Source organism: Pteropus vampyrus, unplaced genomic scaffold (genome assembly GCF_000151845.1).
Source record: "Pteropus vampyrus isolate Shadow unplaced genomic scaffold, Pvam_2.0 Scaffold404, whole genome shotgun sequence".
NCBI classification, from domain to species: domain Eukaryota; kingdom Metazoa; phylum Chordata; class Mammalia; order Chiroptera; family Pteropodidae; genus Pteropus; species Pteropus vampyrus.
The window spans coordinates 1,170,987-1,183,473 of NW_011889185.1; the positions used below are offsets into that span (position 1 = coordinate 1,170,987).

Sequence of the window (12,487 nt, forward strand, 5' to 3'; positions counted from 1 at the left end):
GGATATGTACCTCCCAGGATGAGCCCTGGGTGCAGGTGGTCACTTTTAATATTCCTAAAAGTTAAAAGGGCTTCTTCCTAGTGTGGCAAGCTTCATGAGAAGTTTTTCTTTGATTGGTTATGGTTTTTGTTGTTGAAAATTAGAATTATTCTCCTGCTATATTGTTCTTATTGTATGGAAGAAATCACATATAAACAAACTCACCTTCTACATTATACTGACATCATTCTATTTGCCAATTAAATATGAGCTAATTAAGGTTATAAAAACGTGTTGTGACTGTACTTATTTCTCTGCTAGATGTTACTAAGAGATGTATATTTTCTTCCTTTTCCTGCACATGTCTTGTTTATTCATAGAGTTCCTTTTTTCCTATTTGAACTTTTTTTATTGACATAAGTTCAAACTTAAGAGAACAATCTTGGTTACCCTTTCCCAGATTCAATAATTAGCATATTACCATAGTCGTTACGTTGTTCTCTCTGAAAGGATTTTTTTTTTTAACCTTTGAGAAACAAGTTATAGATACCATATCTTTTTATAATACCTTAATGCTTTCTAAAAACAAAGACATTCTTTTAATATTGCCACAGTATTAATTAAAATCAGAAAATTTAGCATTGATACATTACTGTAATTTACAGGCCTTATTAATATTTTACCAGTTCTCCCAATAACGTACAATGTTTTCTGATAGAAGATCCAACTCAGGTTCATTGTTGCTTGATTAGTTGGTCTGTCTCTTTAATCTGGAACAGTTCCTTAGTCTTTCTTTTATGACCCTGATGGTTTTGAAAACAGATAATGATGGTATCGAATGTGTCTCTTTGTGTTTATCTGTTTCCTAATGGTTATATATATATAAGTTGTATATTTTTTTCGACATTACTGCTCATCCTCTGTCTTTCTCGGCATCACCAGGAAGCACATGGTCAGTCCTTTGTTGGTGACATTACCCCACATCATCTAACTGATGTTTGTCGGGTTTCTCCTCTGTAAAGTTGTTCTGTTCTAGGATTCTGTAACTCTTTTTTTTCCTCATCAGATGTTTACTTGTTTTATCATTCATTGTAATTATTGCCTGAATCAGATTTTTCTATGATGGCTACAAAATGATCTTGATCATACTTTCTACATTTATTAGTTGGCATTCTACTATAACATAGAGCTTTGCCTTCTCTCCTATTTATTAGGTGTTAATCACTATTTGCTCATGGATTCTTAGTTTATTTGTTGGGTTATAAACTTTATTTTGATGCTCAGTTGTCCCAGATTCTGTCAGTGGATGGACCCACTGTGTTTTTTATGTGGATCCAGTGCCTTTTTTATGTAGCCTCATCGTTTTTTGTTTGTTTGTTTGTTTTGGGGTTGTTTTTTTTTTTTTTTTTTTTTTTTTTTTTTTTTTTTTTTTTTTTTTGAGTACTTTATTACTTTCTGGCATATATTTAAAGCTCATCTAGTACTTTCTCTTTTCCAGCCCTGGAATCAGCCGTTTCCCCTTTTAGTGAGAGGGTATTTAGAAACCAAAATCTATATCAATTTCTATATCTGTCTCTGTTAGAAAAAACCATGGGTTCATATCGTACTAATCTGACTTTGTCTTTCTCCATACCATGTTTTATCTATCTTTACATTAGTGAGAAATTGCTTTCCAGCCTTATTGATCTAAAGTTAGTGGAGTTTATGAGTATGTTGCTGATAAATATAGTTCAGTAATTGGCTCAGATGATTATAAAAGCTGTCTTGTATTTTCATTATATCCTTTTTCTAAAGTAAACACTGTGTTGACCTTTTTTGTTTTCTGATTTTTGTCAGAAGTCATGGACCTTGCAGTTCTTTCTGCTTGTAGGATTTTTTCCTGATGAAATAATTGCGAATATTTGACTCCTAGGACCTTTAGTGTAAAAAAAAAAAAAAAGTTGGGTAAAACAAACCTAAATGCCCAATAATAGAGATTAAACTGGTAAATCAGTAAAATGACATAATGTCATTTTAATCAATTTAAAAAGATATAAGGGATGATGTGTAGACAATCACCAATTTATGAAAATTTAATGTCTCATTTAGTTTACATTGTATGTCACTATCTCTTCAGAATAGGGAAAACTAACAATTTTAACACAAATGGAAGACTGTTTTGATAATAACGTATTTCCAGATTCTTTCTAGGACTGTAAGAATTAGCTGACCCTAAGGAAATTGTAGTAACTTTCAGTTATCGTTAGTCTTCAAAAAAAAAAAGCTTTTACTTTAAAAAAAGATTTTTTTAGCAAGTGACATTTTAATCATAGGGCATTTATGTTGGAAATAATTTTTTTGTCAAAGTACTTTCTAAAAGTTGATTCACTTTGAGTGGTGGCTAATGCTTACTTGTATCCTGGGATTATCTTTTCTTTTTATTCTTTTTGGCATCTTTTCACTGTGATTTAAAAGAAACTCATCTTTTAATATTATCAAAAAAAGCTGTGTCCAATTCTTTTTTTTTTTTTTAACGTTTGCTTTTGAATGTTCAGTTTTAGAGTACCACTAAGCCTTTTTCAGTAAAACATACTAGATAATGCACAGTGCCAGGGAAGCTAACAGTAGAGAAGTTGGAAGGAAGAGCTTGTCAATCTTTTCTTTTTGTTATTTTTTATAAGAACTGCTTCCTTTTGAAGTGTATTTTTTCCCTCTTCAGTGGCTGAGGGGAAGGCATGTTGATTTGAGGTCTCTGAGTAAGAGGAGACTGCTTCCTTTGTGTTTGGGTTGGCTGATTAAAGAGTTCTGGTTTATTTTGATTTATTATTATTTTTTTTTAACCAGTCCAGATCAGTTATGTCTCGTGAAGTTTGAGCCTATAATGCAACTGAATTGTTATTTTATACTAAAATGGTCTTCAAAACATCAAAAGTAAAATGTTATGAACACATGAATGGTGCTTATCTTAGACTGTGTCTTTTTTCTTCTTACAGATAGCACAACAATAGAAAAATTAAGAGCTATTTGTTTAGACCATGCCAAACTTGGAGAAAGCAGCCTTAGTCCATCTCTTGACTCGCTTTTCTTTGGTCCTTCAGCCTCACAAGTGCTATACCTAACAGAGGTTCGTTTTTTTCTTTTGAATTTATTCCATGTTCTTTAAATTTGACCTTTTATGGTAATGTGAAGAACATAGATAACATTGTAATGGAATATCTTCGAAATAGTCAAAAGAATTTCTTAGCAGTGATGATAGGAAAAAAATACTTTAAAAACCTTTTAATACGTCCTTCTCCTTTTTTCCCAGGTAGTCTATGCCTTGTTAATGCCTGCCGGCGCACCTCTGGCTGATGATTCCTCTGATTTTCAATTTCACTTCTTGAAAAGCGGTGGCCTACCCCTTATTCTGAGTATGCTAACCAGAAATAACTTCCTACCAAATGCAGATATGGAAACTCGAAGGGGTGCCTACCTCAATGCTCTTAAAATAGCCAAACTGTTGCTAACTGCCATTGGCTATGGCCACGTTCGAGCTGTGGCAGAAGCTTTTCAGCCAGGTGTAGAAGGCGTGAATCCTATGACATCGGTAATGTAAACTTTTAAAACATCTTTTTACAATAAGAGATGGTAATTTTTAAGGCTGAACTTCTCAGCAACTTAAGTGTAAAATTCAAAGTTAATTATAAATGTTGCCAGTTCCATTCCAGTGATACCACATTTTAGATCTTTTCTTTTCACTGACTGTATACTCTTATTTGAGAGGATAGTTCTCCCTGCCCCCTTAAATCCTGTTGACTTTCAGTTATTTTAAACCTAATAAAATTTCCATATGAATCGCTTACTAACTCATATTTGGCAGATATTAAAGACACAAGTGGTAATTTTTTTTAAAGATATAATTGATTTAGCCTGTTGCCAGCCTCTTCCCACTTTAACAGGCTGAATCTCCAGTTCTGAGCTTACTCTGACTCCATCTTTACCTTGGCGGTGTCCTTGATCTACAAAAGTTCTCAAGACAAGTCAGAATTCAATGCCTATTTGTGAGAGGTCAAACTACACATTTAATTATGACTAAAGTTTGAGTTCTTTTATATGCATCATAAGTAATGGTTTACTATGTTACAGATAGAAGTTAAGAGCTTTAGTAATATAGAATTTCTTTTTTAGAAATGGCTTAGGTTTTAATCAGGGAGACTGGAATGTTGATTAGCTATGTGATACAATATCACATAATTGTGATGATAACCCTTGTAATTGTTTTAAGTGTGAAAGATACTGTGATTATATTTAAAATAAATAGCACCCTCCCCTATCCCCCACCCCCTATTTTTTTAAAAGTAGTTGCTAAAATAGTTACACATGAAATTATATGATAACCAGAATTTGCTTGAAAATACTCCTGGGGTGGGGAGGGGGGGTGGAAAGTAAGAGTGCTGGTTAGATACACTATTTTGGTCCTTTGTTCACGGTTGTTGACGCTGGGCAGTGAGTACATGGGAGTTTGTAATACTATTCACTTCACTTGCATATATATTAGAAATATTCCTTTAAAAAGGATTTTCAAAATGATCTAAACCCTATATTGTTTTGTAATTGGGGTTCCATGTTTGTTAGAATTTAAAAAGTCGTTATTGTTAAGATAAAAACAGATTCTTATCATGATCCCTGGCACAGGTGCTTAATGAAGTACACAGAAAACAATTAGATGCTTCCCTCTTTAACTTTTCTTCAATATTTATTCAGAAAATGTGCTATTGTGGAAATAAAGGTATGTAATTAGCCTCTAACCTCAAGAAGCTCACAATTAGCAGGGAGCTAAAGGTAAATTAGTAAAACAGATCTGTCTTAAATACTATTATAAAAATATAGTTGACCGTTGAACAACATGGGGGTTGTTCAAGGGTCAGTAGAAAATTTGTGTATAGCTTAAGTCGGCCCTCCACACCTACCGATTCCCAACCACAGACTGAAAATACTGTTTTTGCCCCCCTATCCACCCTCCATTGTGAGCACACAGCGAGAAGATAATCATCTGCAAGCCATGAAGAATATCCTCATGAGAACCTGACTGTGGTGACACTCCAGCCTCAGACTTTCAGTCTTCAAATCTGAGAGGAAATAAATTTCTACTGTTTACGTACCACCGCACCCCACCCTACTCCCCAGAAAATAAAATACTATTTTCAATCCATGGTTGGTTGAATCTGTGGATGTGATGTCCAGGACTACAGAGGGCCGACTGTTTATTAGGGGAAAAAATCTGAATATAAGTGGATGCATATAAGTTGTTTAAGGGTCAGCTGTACTTACAATATAGAGAAGGGGAATTAAACTGAAAGACAGTAAAAATGGCCTGGCTAATAACTACTTAAAAAATAAATTTTTTTTTTAATGGATTTAAAATCTTGAGTATACTATTAAGTAAAACACTAATACTTTTAGTACATTTGTACTTTTATTCTCTTACTGATATTTCTTAATTTTTCTCCTTTTTAAAGAACAATTTGATGACCAGTGGGAATGGGAGCAGGGTCTTCCCAGGAGCGTGTATGTAAAAGATGTGGTGTACCTTAACTGAGTCTCTAGTTAGGGTTGGAACTTACCGGTTCAGCTTTTCACTTACTCCTACAAAGTTTTGCTGAACCCAGATGTAGAGACACAAGTTGGATTGATCTAAAATGGGGGTTTGCATAGGGATATGCAGCATTCTAATGCACAGAAAAAAGAGGAAGCCTGCATTGTTGGCAATGTGAAGTACTTTTTGTGTAAGTCACCACAGGTTCTGCTGCAATACATATATAGAAGGAGGTCATCCTGAGGGAGTGGTGATGGGTGAGGAACAGATGTCTGGTCTGGTCGTGTCAAATTATTTACTCCAAGTAAAATGGTTGTCCTTTTTCAGGTCAGCCAAGTTACTCATGATCAAGCAGTGGTGCTACAAAGTGCCCTTCAGAGCATTCCTAATCCATCATCTGAATGCATGCTTAGAAACGTGTCAATTCGTCTTGCTCAGCAAATATCTGATGAGGTTAGTATTAAACTTTCAAAGCTCTGAAATCCTGGAAGGTTTATTTCTTTATATTTTTGACCCTCTTAATTGAGGAAATAAATTTGATCTCAATTTAGGGCTTAATTTTCTTAGACTCACTCACTTTAATCACTGTCTCGGTCTAGATAAAGTTCCTTTAACATGAATTTTATCTAATATTTATTAGTATTTTCTGGTTTTAATCCTCTTTCTGCACAACAAACAGCATCCTTTTAAAGTATATCATTCAATGGATTTTGATATGCATATATATATGTGAAATCACCCTCAAGACACAGAACATTTCTACCACTTTTTCTGTGTGCACTTTTGCAGTCTATTCTTCCCTCCACCCCTCACCCTAGATAACCACTGATCTTTTGAGACTATATACTAGTTTTCATTTTCTAGGATTTTATAGAAGTGGAATCCTACAGTGTGTGTTCTTTTATGTCTCGCTTCTTTGGCTCAGAATAATGACTGAGAATTATTAGTGCTTTGCAAACCTTTAGTCGGTTCTTTTTTATTTCTGAGTAGTATCCTATGATGAATATTTCACATTGCATTTATCCATATACTTGGCGAAGGACATTTGGATTGTTTTACTTTTTGATTGTGAGTAAAGCTGTTGTGAACATTCTGTACAGTGTTTGTGTGACATAGGTTTTTATTTATCTTGGGTAAAAATACTAGGAGTAGAATGTTTAGATCTCCTTTGCAGTCTTTTTAAGATTCTTTTGAAAGGGCCAGCTAATAACTTGGAATACATACTTTGTGGTATTGCTGTTAAACAAAAAAAATGGGACAAAGGCAACTTGGGAACCTAAAGACAATGGTGCTGCTTCACGGCCATTCCCATTCTCTTACAAGGAGAAACATTTTTGCTTATCTAGTGGTTATTCCTCTCTGATAGATACTCTTTCAACAGTTGTAATTACTCATCTTGCAGGCTTCAAGATATATGCCTGATATTTGCGTAATTAGAGCTATACAAAAAATTATCTGGGCATCAGGATGTGGAGCATTACAGCTAGTATTTAGCTCAAATGAAGAAATCACTAAAATTTATGAGAAGGTAAGAATTATCACAGAAATATATTCCTTTGAAATAAATGATGTTTAATTGTGCATGAAGCTGAAGCTAGCCTTAAAATTCTAATCATTTGCATCTTAATAGGATGAAAATTAACTAGTAATGGTGAGAATATAGTAAAATTGTACTCTGAAAATAAAGTACTTCAGAATCCTGCCATGAGACTGCCTTTTTTTTTTTTTTTAATGAAACTATCTTTTCTACTTCTCACCTGCGTTAGATATAATCTGATTGTCTGACATAATGTACCTGCCCCTGATAGCCACTTCTGCATATTTCGAACGGAAAATTAAGTTATAGGAACTTGTCTGGCTCAGTAGATCTTCCCTTTTATGGCCAACATAACCCTGATTTGCTTGGTATGTGTGTTGGTGTCCTGTAGTATCTGCCTGATACAGTGCTGGGTATTCATTCAGCTAATACTTCAATGCTTGTTTTTTTTGTTTTGTTTGTTTTTGTTTTTTGTTTTGTTTGTTTTTAGGCATGTACTGTCATTATTAATTTTGATAAAGTCAGATTAGAATTTAATTAGCTACCTACCCAAGCATCTTTTAGATTGTAAAACCTTCCTTAACCATTGTCTGACAATTGCTTTTGAATAGAATGGCACTATAAGCTACATAATGGGACTAGTCAGAAGTACCTAACATTAGTAGGCCATAATAGTTCTTGAGAAAGGAATGGTTGTTGATACAAAAGTATGCAACTTAGAAGTTCTCTAGAAGCCTGGAGGACAAAGGAACAGGTGATAAGCTCAGTGTGTTCCTTCATCTCTCTCTGGCAAGTAGCAAAATATGGAACTGGACTTCATTGTCTATTATAGTCATTTCCATAACTATTCCAAAGAGGCCTCAAGAATTGCAAGTAAAGAGGCTGAGGCCAAATGATTTAACTGAGTAGGTAAGTTTTCAGCACTAACTTGAAGTTGTATGAGCTTTTTCTTAAATGCATTTTTAAGTAATTTGCCCCTATCATTTTACAGACCAATGCAGGCAGTGAGCTGGACTTGGAAGACGAACAGGTTTGCTGTGAAGCGTTGGAAGTGATGACTTTATGTTTTGCCTTGATTCCAACAGCCTTAGATGCTCTTAGTAAAGAAAAGGCTTGGCAGACATTCATTATTGACTTACTATTGCACTGTCACAGCAAGTAAGTATCTATTTTAATCATTATAAGAAACTCGATTTTCTTTTTATAAGCAAAAATGAATTATTTATGCTGGCAGAATTTATCCCAGAAACAAAATATTTATTGTCTCTATAGCACATTAGTTAGGAAAACTTTAACCATGTGTTTTGCCTAAATCTAAATTTGTTTGTTTTTAGTCTGTGCAAAATGCCAGCATTAATTCTCAAAGTAAAATTAATTTTCCTCCAATTTCAGAATTCAGTTTTACCTAAGAGATATGTATTTTAGCTCATTTTAAAAATCTAGTTTACAAGATTTAAATTAAATCGGACATTTGTCTTCTGTCTTGGTTACTTCACTGTCAGGGTTTTGTTTTTTGTGTTTTTGGTTTTGGTGTTTGGTTTTTTAGTGAGGTTGTTAATTCACTATGAAATTCACAAGGTATTGGTATGGTAAGAACTTTTGTATTTTACACTGAGAAATAATGACCAACTATAAAGCCCTCATTTTCATTTAAGAGGTTTTAATCAATGATATTAATTTGTTTGGGGCTTCTTTTTGTGTGTTGGTCAGATATGTAGAAATTGTTGGTTTCCATCCTCTTATGTCAATTTAATCCTGACCTTCATGAAGTAACTTGTTAAACTCAAGCTCTGATTATTTCACTGTTATATATAATTAATCTGTCTTACATATATTTTGTGAAATGACAAAAAATGTTCGCTTTGTTCTGTCACATGCTATTCAACAATGACAAATTACTGATGAAAAAGTTAATATAAAGTCAGAATAAGCAATTTGATAAAATGAAGACTAGTGATAAAGCTTTTTTTTTTTAAATGTGTACATGACGTAATGGAGTATGTTCAATTTGCTCCCTCCAGAGGATGATACAAAGTGATTTAATGGGTCTCAAGTGGGAAGGTGTGCTATTCTAGAAGCCCTTGGTAATTTCCTTTAAGACATCTAGTCAAGCCTCTTCAGAAAGTCCTTTGACAGGATCCTCCCAAATAAGGTTGAACTTGCTATGTCCTTGAGGAGACTTTATCATTGTTAGACGACTCTATGTTAAGAAAGATAAACTGGTTGATTAGTCTAATTCCATGTAATAATGCATTGGGCAGAGGGAGGAGGAGAGAGAAGATGATTAGCCAACAGTTTGAATGAAGTCAAATCTAGAGGTAGCAAATATCTTAACTCTTATGTTGATTATATTTTAGACTAAATTAGGAAAATTGGCAGTTAGAAAATAGTCTCAGGAATGTAAAGTACAGCACAGGGAATAATATAGTCAGTAATACTGTAATAACTATGATGCCAGGTGGATATTAGACTTAATGGGGGGGGTCATCTCAAAAGCTACATAAATGTCTAACCACTATGCTGTACACCTGAAACTAATATAATATTGAATGTCAACTGTAATTGGAAAAAAATTTTAAGCATTAAAAAAACTTACTAGTTAAAGAAATTCTAAAATTAAAAAAAAAACTGAATTAAGAACTTATTTTACTTCTTGGCTTAACTAAGTACTAAGGAAATTAAACTGGTTTTCTGCCTTCTACCCTATATGAAAATTACCCCTTCTAGGAAGTTAGAACTATTTTACTCTCCTCCTTCCTGAAGCTTACATACAAAGAAGTAAAGTACTGTTGACAGTACTTCATCTCATTATGCCTCTGTTACCTTGTCTTCAACAAAAATAAGCGTCTTCTAAAGTTAAGATCTTTTTGAGCTTTAGATATCTGATTTTCTTCTCTAGTACTGACTCTCACCCTGCCCTGAAGTTTTTATTTTATAAATGTCTTTGAGTACCTATTACAGGTTCAAAAGTTTTTCGGTTTGTAATAATTTGACAGCAAGCCTGGCCTGAACATTATTCGTTGGCGTTACTTTTCTAAAATCTGAATTCCCAAACACATTTGGCCTCAAAAGCTTCAGAATAAAGGATTGTGGGCCTGCAGGTAGAGTTTATATTTGAATAATCATATTACTAACCAGTATAGCTAATTACAAAGCTTTTCCAACAGAATTTTCCCATGTAATTCTATAGCAATTCAGAGGTAGACTTTGCTGACGAGGGCCTAAGACTGAACTAAAATGACGAGGTTCTCTTGCGTTCCAACTTATTTCTGCCACATAGTTTGTCTCTGTGTAATTTTAATCTACTAGCAAATTATGAGGGTCCCTACTATGTGCTCAGCATTGAGAGTCTAAAGTCAAATAAAGTAATAGTTGTACTCGAGGTACCTTGAGACAGACATTAATTAGTGTCATAAAAGGGAAATAACTTTAGGAATTGGAAGAGGAATTTACTTTTACCTGGAAGGAGCAGAAGTAAAGGTTCTGTACAGAACATAGCATGTGGTTGATGTTTGAGTAAGATATGTACATAAAACTGGAAGATGGGCATTGGCACTGCTCTTGCTTTCTCTCACCCTTGCTCCACATTGTGTTGTTTTTATTTCCTGTATTTTTGGACTCTGTATACTTTTCTCCATGCTGCTTCTACCCTCTTTAAGCAACCAGCACCCATTGCCTGCACAATTGCAGTATACTTAATCTTCCCATACCTAGTGCTCCTCCACTGGGGTGTTACTCTAATCCATTGACCACACTGCACACAGAGAGTGATCTTTGCAAAATATGATCGTGATGTTTTCCTGCTTATAATCTTTCCATGTCTTTCCATTGCCTTTTTAGTCTGAACATTTAAATTTGGTTTATAAGCACTCCACAATTTGGCTCTTGCTTCTACTTTTAAGTTTCAACTTAAATACCACATTTTCTAGTAAGTTTTCCTTATCCCTAGGCTCAGAAGGTCTCCCAGACCTCTGTTCCTATTACCTCTGTTCCTATCAGATGAGGTCTGCTTCCACATCATAATACTGACCTTATTTTATTGTAATCACTCTCAGATGGACTTGAATTCCTTTTAGGTAGGTGTGTTTTTTGCAGCTCTCTTTAGCACCTGTTGCTTTATATATACCCTGCCTGTTTAACTCCTTTATGTTACCTCTCTGATCCATGGAGGTATTTGAGTTTGCCACTTCTGGCATAGTGCTTTCAGGGCAGAGCTGAGTAGTCTGGTTTGATGTAATACGGTAGTCAGTCTCATTGATAAATAATTTATCAGGTACCTATTTGGTACCAGGCACTCAATATTCTAGCTACTGGGAATATAGCAGTAAACAAAAGACAAAATGTCAGCCTTCTTGGAGTCTGTGTACTAAAGGGGATGGGGAATGGGAATGGGAGACATGGGAAAATATATAGTATGTTAGATAGTAATTAATTGTATGAAGAGGAATAAAGCAGGAAAGGGGATAAGGAGTTTAAGAGAAGTCAGTGGAGTTCAATTTTATGTAGGCTTGCCTCTCTTTATTGATGGCACTTTGCTTTATTGAGCTCCACAGATGTTGCATTTTTTATAAATTTAAGGCAAGACTGTCCATCAGTAAAAAGATCATGACTCACTTTATTGTGGTCTAGAACCAAACCTGCAGCATCTCTGAGGTATACCTGTATAGGATACTATACATCAGAGAAGGCTTCCCTAAAAAGGTGACCATTAAATAAAACTCTGAAAGAATAAGGTAGTAATCCATGTAGGTAGGGAGAAGTATGTTTTAAGCATAGGAGCAACAGATATAAATGTCCTGAGGCAGGAACATGCCTGACATGTTAAAGAACAGCAAGACCAGTGTGGTTGGAGCTTTGGTAAGGCTCTAGTTGTAGAAGGGTGAGGTCAGACAGGAAACAACAAGCAACCTGTAAGGATTTTATGGATCATTGGAAGGACGTTGACTTTTACCCTAAGTGAGATGGGACTCCATTGAAGGATTTTGAGCAGAGGAATGATATGCTCTAAGTTAGCATTTTTAAGTTTATTCTGATTGCTCTGTTGAGAATAAGTATAGAGTGGCAGGAAAAGAGTTAGACTTTTTCATTAATCCAAATAAAAGAAGATAGTGGCTGGAGTATAACAGTAGAAGTGTTAAGTGGTCAGATTTTAAATATGTTGTGAAAATAAGGACAACAGATTTTGTTGATAGACACAGGTTTCTTTTAAAGCATTACAGAAGGTTTCATCAGGAACTGACAGGCACCAACTTTATAGACCCCTACTCTAATTGGGTTACATACCTAACTTAATAAATAAACTAGGGCAGCATGAATAACATATCTTTGAAAACCTGGTAGAAATTATGGACCTTCTCCTCCAAAAAACAAAAACAAAAAAAACGGGTACTCCTGACTTCATTTAACTTGGGTTCCAC

At 34.6% G+C, this 12,487-nt stretch overlaps 1 protein-coding gene across 6 annotated transcripts in view; it reads left to right on the forward strand.

Moving 5' to 3' along the window:
• Nucleotides 1-12,487, forward strand: part of USP9X (ubiquitin specific peptidase 9, X-linked) — a 117,945-nt gene that overhangs the window by 75,991 nt on the left and 29,467 nt on the right. For all 6 annotated transcript variants that reach the window (XM_023523715.1, XM_023523714.1, XM_011380753.2 and 3 more), the window contains 5 exons: nt 2,952-3,082; nt 3,266-3,544; nt 5,861-5,986; nt 6,936-7,061; nt 8,062-8,228. In XM_023523715.1, the coding sequence (XP_023379483.1) occupies nt 2,952-3,082; nt 3,266-3,544; nt 5,861-5,986; nt 6,936-7,061; nt 8,062-8,228 (829 nt within the window). The remainder of the gene's footprint in view (nt 1-2,951; nt 3,083-3,265; nt 3,545-5,860; nt 5,987-6,935; nt 7,062-8,061; nt 8,229-12,487) is intronic.